Source organism: Lipotes vexillifer, unplaced genomic scaffold (genome assembly GCF_000442215.2).
Source record: "Lipotes vexillifer unplaced genomic scaffold, Lipotes_vexillifer_v1.1 scaffold83, whole genome shotgun sequence".
NCBI classification, from domain to species: domain Eukaryota; kingdom Metazoa; phylum Chordata; class Mammalia; order Artiodactyla; family Lipotidae; genus Lipotes; species Lipotes vexillifer.
The window spans coordinates 2,606,082-2,620,394 of record NW_006799780.1 but is presented as its reverse complement, the minus strand read 5'-3'; the positions used below and the strand labels follow the sequence as shown (position 1 = coordinate 2,620,394).

Below are 14,313 nucleotides of genomic sequence, written 5' to 3'. Positions count from 1 at the left end.
CCCTACATTGGCCAAAGTCTGTTTTGTCTGAAATTCAACCCAAAGTCCCAGATCATGCCATGCCCACGTTTAAGAGCCCTCAATGGCTTCCCACCATTCTAGGACTAAAGCACAAGGTCCTTGGGAAGATAAATGCTGACAACCCACATCTTAGCTGTCTGGTCTTGTCTTTGGAAGTCAGGAGTTCTAACATTTATCAAGTCACACCACTGTGCCTTTATGTACACAATTCCTTCCACCTGAAACGTTCTTCCCATCTTTATTTACCTGGGTACTCATCATTCAAGATCACACCTTTCTCTGAAATCCCCAGCTTAAGCTCAATACCACTGTTTTAGGTTCCCACATTATCCTATATTCAAATTATGTTTGTGTCTCTTTCCCCAGTAGACTCTTAAGTTTATCTTTGTCCCACTATCCCCATCTCATACAAGCGCAGAAGCTTAGCAAAGTACTTAGCACATAGTAGGTGCTTAATGAATGGTCCCTGCACTGAAGAAAACAGGCCTGCTATGTACAACAGGTACAGATATCTTCACAATACAAAGATCTTTTTTTCCCATAAGAATGACTTTATGGCTAGAAGAGCTAACACTGATTTTTAATTACAGCAAATTCTATTCACAGAGTTGTTAAATATGATAAATGTAAATTAGGTAGTATTCCCCAGTTACAGTTATCCCTAGCTCATATGTGTGCATTAGGTCTGTGGGCAAAGAACCGCAGGTAGTTGAGGTACAGTACAGAAGCATCAGCTAGGGGGCATGAGAGGGAAGACAGCAAGAAGAGTCCAGCCTTCCAGGGTTCACTAAACCAGGTGTAACATCAGCAGTATGCATTCTCTTACAGCAAGTAGGCTTTTGCATTAGTAATCCCAAGTGTGTGCTCATTAGGACAAAAAGGAATCAATTGCAGCTGTGGGATCTATTAAACACTAATCAAAACTACAGGTGGGCTTCCCTGGTGGCGCAGTGGTTGAGAGTCCGCCTGCCGATGCAGGGGACGCGCGTTCGTGCCCCGGAATGGGAGGATCCCACATGCCGCGGGGCGGCTGGGCCCATGAGCCATGGCCGCTGAGCCTGCGCGTCCGGAGCCTGTGCTCCGCAACGGGAGAGGCCACAACAGTGAGAGGCCCGCGTACTGCAAGAAAAAAAAAAATTCTCTCATATATTGACAGACAACTTATCTGACATATTTAGCAGTCACAAAGTGCATAACCTTAGATTTCAGTCTATTGATTTACAACTGGGTGTAAATTTATTAACTTCTTGATTATCTGTTATAGCGAAACAGCTGAAAAGCAGCAGCAGTGAGATAAGGGGCCTGGTGGTCATGGAAAGCTGAGAAAACAGTGGCATGAAGGAGTCCATGGTAAATTCTGGGGCTTTATTAGGAAATGTCATAATACTGTAGAGGTAGAATGCCCCAGACACTTACCCATGTCTGACAGCTACACAGTATTACTATGGAGTACTATGGCTATTATTTATTGTTTATAATTACTACCTGGAGTCATTACTAGAATATTATACTCAACACATTCTGATAAAGAGTTGCACAGTGTAAAATACATTTTAGGGAAATTTCCAAGAAAAAGAACTAGTATATAAAGCTTAATTGCTTCAAAAGCATTAACCATCAGTAAACTGAAAATTTCACCTGTGTGGAAAGCTTCATTCCTAATAATGCCAGAGAAATAGGGTGTTGATGTGGCTAGTTGGCTTAAAGAAGAATGAACTTGATTCCAAGATTCTCTGCATAATCTAAATAATTACACACAATAACTGGATTCAGTTCAGCTCCAGATGATAACTACAGCCTCAATCTCATCTGAGAAGTAAAGACTTTCGCAGAAGAAAGAAAAAAAAAAGGCAAAAAACACATCGACAATTTCCATATATAAACTTTATTCCATTTGATCATACAAAAATTTAAACTTAAAGAAAAAAATGAAAATATGCACCTTTTATGAGTCAAAAAGCAAAAGTCTTGTTAGCATTTGAATTGGTCTGCAAAAAAACAAAATACATTAGAGGTACAAACTGTGCTACAGCAGGTCTAAAAGAAGTTGTACACAGTCCTTTTGAAAAAGTTAAAACTGTTTTTAAGATTATTTATATTTAAGATTTACAGGCACTGACCAATTTACAAATATTTACATAAACCAAAAACGACCTTAATAAACACTGTAGCATTTTTAGCAGCCACCACTATTTCTTCTTGTGGAAAAGATATCTTTACAAACATTAAGCTTTTATTTATAATAATGTTATATCTTATCTAGAACATTTTATAGTGGCTTACTGCCTAAAAATTCCAGTTTAGATTACAATCCTATAATTATACACAGAAAAGACTCTGATACTATCAATAGGATATAATCTCAACTTTGATCTTTCAGTTTCTGTTGCTTCATGTCACAGGAAAAATAAAAGCAGGAAAACAGGAAGTAAAGCAAAAGTCCAAATTGCACTAAGCTATCATAAAGCACAGAGGACTTTAACCTTTTCAAAATGTCTACACTGAATTGATTCTTCAAAATAGTTCCCTAACTGCTGTACAATACAGAGTTAGTGCTCATATTATTACAGTGCAAAATGTAGTTGTTTCAACACAAAACTTAAAGCAATCACGAGTACACCAAAAGCATGTGAGGTACTAATGAAATGCTAATATCGACACAAAGCCTCAGTCTATCCTGATGAGTCAAGTGAGGACTTAAGGCAATTGTCCAGTATTTCATGCCTCTGCAGTGATTTCACTGAAATAAAAGATTTCACTTTGCTTCAAGTAACTGAATAACTGACTCGAATCTTCACTTCACTAGAACAGACTCAGGCAACAAACCATCTACTGAAGGTGATACTTTTAAGTATGTATAAATCAGACCCTTTCCAAAACAGTCCACACATCTCTTCAGTATTAGCATGTGGTACAATTAATTACAGTTATAGCAAAAAACTTTTATTTGATAATTCTCAAAAAAATATTTTATTTGATCTCCTGAAAATTCATGCCATAATATTACTAATTATCAATGTAAACATTTTCAAAAATACATCTTTAAATCAAAGGGTTTTATTAGGAAATGTCATAATAAAATATGCATATATAAGTATGTCCCCTTAAGAATAAAACATGAAAACAAGAAGAACAATTTAAAAGAAACCATGATGAAGGTAAACAAAATGCATTATGATGTTACTACTGTTCTTTATTAAGAAATAGAGGCCAGTTATCTTTTCAGGACAGCAGTTCTTAACGGTAGTATACTGTTCAAATCTCGTTTGTTTTTCAATCTGTGCCACGACTGGAAGAGAATGAAAAATCATTCTTAAAACCTAAAATATATGTGGAACAAAAGGCTGAAAGGAGAGTTACTAGAATGTTAACAGTGATTTCTCAAGGCAGTAAAATTTGGGGTGACTTTTTTGTGTCTGTGTTTTTATCTCCCAAGTTTTTAACACAGTAAAAGTATTGTTTCTGTCATCAGGAAGATGTATTTAAAAACTTTACACCTGTGTAGTTCCAATTCATTAATAAATAAATGAGCACATAGGTAGTACAAAAAGATGCAACTCACAATATTAACATTTATTCACCAATTTAGATAATGTCATTTAAAACAGCAAAGTAATTAATACAAAACCTTTGGGTTTGAGAGGGTAAGGAAAGATTACTTCAATTATTTGATTGACTATTTTGTATCTAGAAAGCTCTTTCAATTAAAAACTGTATTTATGAAGAGAGAGTAAATCCATAATAAAGCACCTTATACAATACATCTAGACAAGAAGAGTGAGAAGAATTTTTAAGAGAAAAAAGAAACTGAAATTCTTCTTCATAAACTAAAAATCTGGCCCACTACCAAAAAATCTGGCTGCAGATCTTTGCAGTTTGTTCTTACTTCAGTTGTTCAACTGACTAAAAGTACTGGTTTTATAGCTAAACAATCATAAATGAAAGCTCACCCATCAGTAAGAACAGCAATGTAGAAATGCTATTTTTGAGTTCTCAATTTAATCTGATAGAGAAAAACATTCCCTCTTGGATACTTGTTTTGCCCTATAGAATTCCATTTCATTTTAAATTTTCTATTCTGGTTGACAAACTGAGAGGGCCTAATTTGAAGGACAGCCTGTAAACATGATACACTTGCATTTTTAATAATCATCAAAATAAAGTCTACTTTGATGTCTCGGTAATGAAAAAATATGCCTCTAAAATGATCTTCACAAGTTCCTTGATCTTTCTATGAAGTATTCTCTCCTATATGTCTCATAATATTACTACACATATTTCTATCAATGTGTTTTACTCTGTATTGTTGAATAACTTGAAGCTAGGAATCAAACCTAGCAAAATCACTGATGAAAAAATTCATACTGTGGACTAGAGAGCTAAGGAATAAACTACAGTTTACATATATATGACTTTATATATATAAAATATGTGTGCACACAAACACATACATTTTGTTTAACTTCTCAGAATATAAACAAAGATAAAATGGAGCTCTAGTTCCTTGTTACAGGGGGTATATAGAAGAAAAATATGGAATAGACATGGCTTTCTTCTAAGGCTATATTTCTTCCCCAATATTTTAAGGAGGGAAAGGAGTCCTTTAGGTTTTATTCATTCATTTTGAGAGCTTAATAAGCTCACTGTGAAAATGCTTATTTCCACAAAGTGAAAGCCATGTGAGTAAAAGCGGAGTCAGATTTCTCTGAAGGAGTATTTCTAAATTCAAGTAATAAATTCCCTATTGTGCCACATTAATTGCTTCACAGCACAGGAACCAGAGCTGTTCTTTCCTATTACCTATATGTTTTTTTTAATTTTCAAAGCACACTAGTGCACTAATGCTTCTAGAGTTAATCTGATGCATTGTTTACCTTTAAAAATTGATCCTTGATCATGTCAAACTTCTGCTTTTCATGCACAGCTCTGGCTGTATTTGTTCCATCAAAAGGTTCTACAATGTTAAATGCACATATAAACAAGAAATTATTAAAATGAGAACTTCAGTTTTTTATTTGGTTGAATTATATGAAATTGCCAATATTTGACAGTTTCTGACCTACACAGAACCTACCTAAACCATTGCATATGGTTTAGCCTAACATTAGATTTATGTGTATAATAGTTTTATAATAGCTATGAGCTGTCTAACAAGGTAGATAAAATTCAAGTGAGAAGATGTCTAAAAATGAAGTAAACAGCATAGATATATTAAGTCTAAATCATAAAAATAGGTAAGATTTCTGAAGAATCATAGAGTCAAGAACCTACTGTGAGGTACTTCCCTGATGGTGCAGTGGGTAAGAATCCGCCTCCCCCCTGCAGGGGACACAGGTTCGAGCCCTCGTCTGGGAAGATCCCATATGCCACGGAGCAGCTAGGCCTGTGCACCACAACTACTGAGCCTGTGCTCTAGAGCCCGCGAGCCACAACTACTGAAGCCCATGCACGTAGAGCCTGTGCTCTGCAGCAAGAGAAGCCACCGCAATGAGAAGCCCATGCACAGCAACGAAGAGTAGCCCCCACTCGTCACAACTAGAGAAAGCCTGCACATAGCAATGAAGACCCAAGGCAGCCAAAAATAAATAAATAAATAAATAAATAATAAAAAATCACTGATTTGTCTAGTAGGAGAAAGGTCAATGCCTTTGAAAGTAGAGGTTTAATACCAGGGAGGATGGAAGACAGTGAAGAGAATTATGGTGTGACTAAATGGCTTAAAAAAAATGCAATGAGAACGGTAACTTGTATTAGAAATTTGGCAGTGAAAGACAGAAAAACAGGATAGAGAAAAAAGTAGACAAGACAGGAAGAGAACAAAATAAGAGATTTTATGTGTGTGTCTCCAATATTACTTTCCATGTCTCTACCCTCACCTGACTCATCCTTCATCCACAACATAAGAGAGAAGAGTTCATATATAGAGACAAAGAAACTGATTCTATGTAAGAGAACGAGGAAACTGAAGATAATAGTGAGAAAAGAAGGATAACTAAAGGCATTAGGAGTGAGATGGGAGCTGAAATAATGCCAGCAGTAGGTTAACATTACTAGAGTTGAAGAATTTTGGCATAAAAAAGAGAAAAAAAAGTACTCAGAAAAGCCAGTAGTATCAAGTCAAGAGTACTTTTCAAGGATGAGAAGACCTATGTATGCTGTAAAGCTGAAAGAGAGAGACTAGAGAGAGAGAGAGAGAATGAAGTTGCTAGAATGAGGGGAAAGACCTCAAAAAAGATGTGAAAGAATAGGAAATTTGATGGAGATGTTAACTTTAGATTTGTCATATAATCTACTCAGGCACGTAATTTTAAAAACTCCTTTTGTTTATTTTTTTATTGCTCAGAAAGGCTATTTCAAAAAAGTTTACTGTCACAGTACTTTTCAAAATAAAATAACGCCATATGCCAAACTATCAGATCACACAGTGCGTAGCACTTTATAACTGTATTTAATATTCAAAAGAACCAAGTAACTAAAATAACATACACACACTGTGAAATTTAGCAAATGAAACACCAAAGCAAGAGATTCAATTTCACATTTATAAACTCGTAAGATGCTGCATTATAATTCAAGATTAAAATGCTCTAAATCTGATGTTTTCCTGCAAATGCCAAATCTCAACCCTTTATGTTACCTCAAGATTTACAAAAGTCATCAACTTGGCATCTGTGAGAGCAATATTGCCTCTTGAAGTCAGTTTCCACTGACTTAAAGAAATATTCAACTACATGTAAATTAATTTTAGAGAACAGACTATCTGCAGACCATTTAATTTTTAAAGGAGAATCAATTTAATATTCATAAAAATTATCAATATTTAAGTATAAAAGAACTAATTTTATTTCAAAGAATCATTTTCTTCTACCTGTAAGTCATGAAACTAAATTTCAACCAACTACAAGCATGAGAGGTGCATGAAGACTGCTCAAATCTTACTGACTGGAAAGATTCGACACCTAAATTCGTGTTTATTATTTCTTAAAACTAAAGAATTTTAAATTATTTTTTAATTAAAATCTTACGATTAAAAGAGTTATAAACCACTTCAGAACATAAATGTATTACTTTTAGATGAAATATAAGCTGAAAGTATTCAAGTAATTCTCTCAGTACCATGATGATAGTTGGATAGGAAATAGAGAGTAGTTGTGGGAAAGCTACCTTCTACACAGATGTATTTATTTCTCCACTCAATACCATCAGGCCTGGGAATGGCTTTGGCTTCACGAACTGAAATCATTTGACTGTTCCAGCTATCAAAAGAAAAACATTAATCATGTTAACTATTTTCTTAACTTCCCTTTTATTAATTTTATTATATCAGTAGTTAAGCCTACTCTGATCTTCTCATAGAACTGGAATTTGCTTCAACCCTCTGCACCTCGACCCCCATTTCCCCTTCTCTACTTTGTCTCCACAGCACTTACATTCTAACAATTTGTTTATTTATTATGTTATTGTGTGTCTCCCCTAAATAGAATGAAAGCTCCAAGATGCTGAGCTATTTGTGTATTTTTTTTTACTCTTCACCTAGTTGCTTAGTATGAACTAGGTATTCAATACATATTTTTTGAATAAATGAAGTAGTATGAAAAATAAAGCGTAAGTAAAGCAAAAAAACTATGTTCCTTGTTAACACCCCAGTAAGAATTTTTTATTTGGTAAGAGAGAGGTAATCTTGTGTTGTTTTCTGGCATCATTAAATAATTTCTGTTCAGGTGCACCTCTACTGCTATGATTTATGGTAGAAAATTTTTAAATTTTCCAGTAGAAGCAAGAAGATGCTGTTTTAAGAAAAAAAAAATACTCTATGAAAACATACCGTTATTGCTGTATATCAGATGTAGATGTTAACAGTGAAGTTTTATTCAAGTAAAACAATTTTATCAGCATGCTTGAAGGTAAACTGTCCCGTCTTTAGTATATCCTAAGCTTACACTGTTCTTTTAAATTTATAATAATTTTGTACAAGTTCAAATTATAATAATTTTATACAAGTACAATTTTCCTTTTTTCAAAAACATTTTAAAAACACATAACCACTCAGCTTGTATTCAATAGAAAAATGAGTTTGGGGTATAGCTGGTATCTTTTTTTTCAGCTATATTTAGCTTTCTCCATCATTTCAGTAGGAGAAAGACCATGGTTTGGGACATTCCAAATGCAACACTTGTCCTACTCTGTCTCTATATATTAGAGAATCCATAAGGATATAATCGTGGGTCCAGTATGGCATTTGTTTCTGGAAAACTGACTAATTTCTATGTTAAACATGCAAGAAAATATTACATCTTGTGAAGTTTGATAACTGAAAAGAATCCTCAAAGTGTGATTTTCTATTTTTTCTTACCAAGAATACAGTTTAGAAATAGTTTGTAAAGACAGCTTTAAGTTCTTTAAAAATATGTATCAGAATTTATGTTTTTTAAAAATAAGTGGGTTGTCAAAAAGAAATACTTAGGATTGGTTACAGTAAGATGTTTTAGATCCTTCATGTGCAGCAGCTCTGTTAGTTTGGACTCCAAACAGAAAAGAAGTACACTGCTCCACTGGTCCAAGTGTGTTACCAAAATTTTCTTAAAAATAACAATGTAGAGGGGAGAGTTATATAACCACATTGCTGACCCACACAAAATTACAGCAGAATTACACTTTGTGCAACTTCACTTTATACGGCATAAGACAAATTTCACTAATAAAATGAACTTTTTCCTGAGACTACTTGTTTCTAATTTCAACTTATAGGACAGTGGAATCTGCAGTAGAATTAAAATAGGAAATGTTATGTTAAAAGGGGGTGGACTGATTTTTTTCTCTCAGACAAGTTTAAAATATTGAAATACTGTATCCTGCTGTTAAACTAAAACTTTTACTTTCTTAAATCAAAGGAACTCTCTTCATCACTATATTTCTATTAAATCCAATCCTGAATTTATATTACATGCCAGTATTTGATTCTAAACTGGATCACAGAAACATATGTGACACATCCATATTCACTTTTTCATCACTAACCAGATAGTGTTTAATCTTCAACCTATAATCAACCCAAACAATTCAGTGATTTAAATGACTGTATCATTTGAAGTACTTCATAGGGGAATTAAAAAAGAATATTTGAACCACTACTATTTGGACTGATTCAATCTACTGCATTTTTGAAGAACTTTCAAATATTTGAAATTATTAAATATTTCACATCATAAACATGATACATAACTTATATACTACTTTTAATCTTAGAGGTGAATTTAAATGTAGAATTCAAATGGTAATTTAGAAATATTTTCCCTACCCATTTCCTTCTTTAAAACAGGCTCTAAACTAAGCCTTTTATCATACCATATTTCTCTACCATAATTTGCTTGCCATGTGAAAATCTGTCATTGTCACTCAATAATTAAAGTATAAAATAAGATACAATCTATAAAAGAGGGATGTTTCAGAAAAGACTAGAACAACAGATATGGGACTTAATCTAAAACAGATCTGATAATGTATGATAATCTTTTGAATATAAAACAGATTTCTGACTATATTGGTAAGATGCTTGCTTTTTTTCTTCAGTAATGATAATGAGCTGGTACTCATTTATTAATTCTCTTCTAGCCATTCTTTTTGTGACAAACAGAAAGTATTTTGAGACAACTGAATAAATTGGAAATGCAGACTTCATCAACATTACAAAGAAAAATTTAAGTCTAATAAAGACAAAATTATGTGTCTGATACCACATGGCTGCATATATGCTAAGACTAGTCAAACTAAGTAAAAAAACTGTATATTTTTATTCTATTACTAAGGGCTGGGAAGCAAACAATCAAACAAACAAACACTTTGTTAGGGATTTCAAATCTTGTAAACAGAGAAAAAGCTTGATTCTAATCCTGGAGTTTTGTTTTGTTTTGCCTGACCCTTTAAATGCTGGTGTCTATCAGGACTTTGTCTTTTTCAATCTTTTTCAAATGCTAGAGCACCCATCCGGGCTTCAGTACTCTGATGTTTCTTTCCCAAACCTTCTTCTCCAGCTGCTAAGTCCCATGCCAAGATTTACAAGTAACTATTGGAAACTGCCACCTAGATGTCATGTAGGCAACACTGTGCCCATTTTCAAGACTGAATTTAATATGTCCTGTCCATGGTCAATTATTAAAATCACTCCCTTGCATATCCCTCAACTCTCTTACCTGCTCTTGCTGCACTGAACTTACTTGGCTGATACAACTATAATTAAATCTTTGTTTACTCCAATCCTTTTCCAAGCAGCTAAACAGCGCTGGAGAAAAAAATGCAACCATATTGACCTTTCCGTTTATGATCACTTTAAATTCATGATGACTTAGCTCAAAAGGATCCTAAATGCTACTACCCACCAATCATACTATTATTTCCATAGTTAATTCACTCCTTTACTCTTCTACATGACAATTCATACCTTCTCCTCACTTCTCAAATCTACTCCCTCACAATCCTTCCTGGCTGATGTCCATGCTTCATTTCACTAAAAAAACTACAACAATCAAAAGATAGTTTCCTCTAGCTCCCACCACATCAACCTGCATTTGTCTGTAATCTATATAGGTTTTTTTCCCTCATTATTATTAATGAATTGTCAGCGCTTCTATTCCACTTGTGCTCTAGATTCCAATCCTTCTCTACTCAAATAAGTAGACTGTTCAACAATTTACTACAATTTCTGTGGTATCACCAATTTTGCCATAAAGATGGCAAAATTTCTTTCTAAAAACAAAATCTCAACCCTGCTTAATCCTCCAATTTCTACCCCACTTTTTCTGCTCCCTTTACAAGCACGTAAATTCCCCTAGAGAGTTAGCTACACTACCTAAATCCTCCCCTCCTTTTCTCTCTTTAGCTCACACCAATACCCTTTTTTTCCCCTCCTTTTCTCTCTTTAGCTCCCACCAATGACCCTTTTTTTTTTTTTTTTTGATAGGTAAGAAGTGGATTTATTTAGAGAGAAACACACTGCACAGAGAGAGTGTGGGCCATCTCAGAAGGCAAGACCGGCCTTGGGAGAAACACACTCCACAGAGTATGGGCCATCTCAGGTGAGAAAGGCCCCAATGACTCTTTTTATCCACTGCTCCTGTCAAGGGTCCAGTAGCCTCCACATGGACAGATGCTTCAATGGTCAGCTTTTAGTTCTCATCTTGTACTTGATCTATCAAAAAATGTGACGCACATAATCACTCCCTCCTCCTCAAAACGTTTTTCCCCCTTGGATTCCAAGACACCACATTCTATTGGCTTTCCTCCTTTCTCAATGATTCTTCCTCCTTTTTGATTATTATATATTAGTTCCTTCTCATACCTAATCTATTTTTATTTCATCTCTGTATTATGACATTTTTCAAAGGGAAAAATGAAAAGCATAAAACTTAAAAGCAGTGCAACAGTGGTTAATATTTTGCCACATTTGCTTGTGTGTGTGTGTATATGTATATGTTTTGAACTGACCCTTTTGTTAAGCTGTAGACAGAGTGAAACTTCATTTCTTTATCCTTTGGCATATATCTAAGAATAAGGCTATTCTCCTTTGTAATACCAACAGCATCAAGAAATTAATGTAACTCACATGCCTTTTATAATTTTTCCACCTTCTCTACAATCCGATTGTAATCCAGGTTCATCCATTGTATTTGATTGTTCCATCTCTTTAATCTGGAAATGTTCCCTCCACTTTTTTTTTTTTAAGATATTGACTTTTTGAGAGACTAGGCCAATTGTTTCACAGAATATCTACATTCTGAATTTGTCTTTCTCTCTTCACTGTCATTTAAAACACTCTTGTATCTTCTGTATTTCCTGTACCCCTCTTAACACTGGAGTATCTAAGGGTTTAGTCTTTGGACTAAACCTTTTCTATCTATATTCCCTTGGTTTTCTCAAAAAGTTTCCTAGCATTAAATACCATCTACCTGCTGACAACTCCCAAATATAAAGCTCTAACTGTGACCTCGCTCCTGAACTCTAGAGTTGTATATCCAACTATACTCAGTATCTCTACTTGAATATTTTGTGGGTATCTCAACCTTAAAATGTTCAAAATCAGTAATGCTCCTCCCTTGTCTTCCGCATCACACCTAATGGCAACTCCACCCTTTCAGCTGCTCAGGCCAAAATCTTAGAAGCCATTCTTGGCTCCTCGCTTTCTCTTAGGTCACATCTAATCTGTGGCAAATCAAAATGTAAGTGGAATCTGACCACTTCTCATCCACTTCCACTGCAACCACCTTTACCCAAGCTACATGACTTCTCTTAGATTACTACAACACCTTTCTAAACAGTCTCCTTGCTTCTGCCTTCAGCTCTCCCTTCAGTCTATTCTTATCCACCAACCAGGATGAGCATGTTATAAACTAAATCAGATCACGCAATTTCTCTACTGAAATCCCTCCAGTGGTTTCCCGTTTTACCCAGAGGAAAAGCCAAAGTCATCAAAATTAACCACAAGACCCTACATGATATGGACTTCCTTAACCCTCAGACATCATTGACTTCTACACTCTCTTCCAGTCACACTGGCCTCTTTGCTGTTCCTTGAACATGTTAGGCAAACCTCCACCTCAGGGTCTTTGCAGTTGTTTTTCCTTCTGTTTGGAAAGCTCTTCTCCCATATAGACACATAACTCACACCTTCCTCTCCGTTGGGTCTTTATTTCAAAGGTCACCTTTTTGGTGAGACTGTCTTACCATGCTAGGTATTAAACGGCAATACAGGTATTAAAATTGCAACAACTACACACACCAGAATATCATTTCTTGCTTTTGCTTTATTTTTCTCTATTTACCACCATCTAACATACTGTACATTTTATTTGTTTACTGTCTCTCTCTCCATACTACAAGATAAGCTCCATAAAGACAGTTTTGTTAACTGCTATATCCCCAGTGCATAGAAAATAGCTTGGTATAGAGTAGGCACCCAATGATTTATTGATGAAATAAAATGAGGAAAAAATAGTAAGAAAGGAGATAGAAAAATTGTCCTTTGTATTTCCTTTTTCAAAAAATGTATGTATTTAAGTATATAGGTATGTATTTTTAATTCAACAGATAAACCAGCAGTAATGACATGTGATTGGGCATCCAGAAAATAAAGAGAATTATAAAACAGATACCTTTTAAGGTTCCTAGAATCTCCAGTATCTATGAGTTTGTAAGATATTTAGAATTTAAAATTTTCTTTTCTTTTTTGTTTTCTTGCTAAATTACTAAGTGATTAAATTCTGACTGCATGTTTTTCTAGACTCCTGAACCACCTGATCCTTTTTTTTCCCTATTTTGTCAGTTCCTCCTTCCTAGGTACATTTCTAGAAACCTGGCTTCATTTTAAGAATTTTCAGCAGCCAGGTTTAAGGAGAAAGCTGCGAGTGAAGTAGGTAAGAAAACCTTTTTAATGGTAATTTTTAAATGGCCATATAAAATTTCTGCACCATTCATACCAGGTACTCAAGCATCCTTTCACAGGCACTGCATTCTTTGTCTTCAAGTAAAGGGAATTTTTTAATAGTATCTCAAAGTTCAGAAAACATCCTTACAAATGCTTCTAATGGCTGCCAGAATTCTTCTGCACAGCACCTAGTTCATTACCATGACTACACTCTTGGCTATGCTCCATACAGTCAAATTTCTGAAAATATCTGGTATGAAACAACAATGCACTATATGATGAAACAGTAGGTGAAGATGTCACCTAAATCATGTAGCATCATAACAAGTGCGTCCAAAAGTTCAAAACCTCTTAGCCAGATTCATTTGGCACAGCAAGCTAGTTTCTGTTAATACTAAACTAACATACAAACCTGCACATCTACCATTTTGTTTCAGTCCAACAAAGCAGATGATTTTCGAAGTATTTCTCTAGATGCTCTAATCCTAAACTCTACATTGCAGAAAAATATCTTTCTTCTATGAACTTCCCCCAATATCTAATTTACATGACACAACAGATGATGCCAATACAGTCTAACAACTAAGAATGTGGTTTTAGAGTCACCTGAATTAAAATCCCAGTTCTCTGCCTATCTAACTGTATTGTTATGGGCAAGTTTCAAGTTCACAAATTCCCGAAGTTTGAAAGGGGGTTTTTGTGAGGATTAAATGAGATAACACATGGGATTCACTCGGCATACTGCAGGACATTAGGTAAACATTCACGAAACATTAGCTATTATCATTGCAACATCTTAAAAAATCTTAACTCTAGAATAACCTTTTTTATTCTCTTATGTCCCATGTCTCATACAGTCTTAAATCTTTCCTCAT

The 14,313-nt window shown here is 34.7% G+C and overlaps 1 protein-coding gene across 2 annotated transcripts in view; it reads right to left on the bottom strand.

The window, feature by feature from the left end:
- Positions 1-1,886: 1,886 nt before the first annotated feature.
- The window catches only part of TENT2 (terminal nucleotidyltransferase 2), a 57,188-nt gene continuing 44,761 nt past the window's right edge, over positions 1,887-14,313 (bottom strand). The window contains exons 13-15 of one of the 2 annotated variants that reach the window (XM_007471972.1): positions 7,186-7,277; positions 4,896-4,975; positions 1,887-3,310 (exon numbers count right to left, since the gene is read on the bottom strand). In XM_007471972.1, the coding sequence (XP_007472034.1) occupies positions 3,236-3,310; positions 4,896-4,975; positions 7,186-7,277 (247 nt within the window). In that variant the 3' untranslated portion in view covers positions 1,887-3,235. The remainder of the gene's footprint in view (positions 3,311-4,895; positions 4,976-7,185; positions 7,278-14,313) is intronic. The other variant, XM_007471971.1, reaches the window with a different exon arrangement.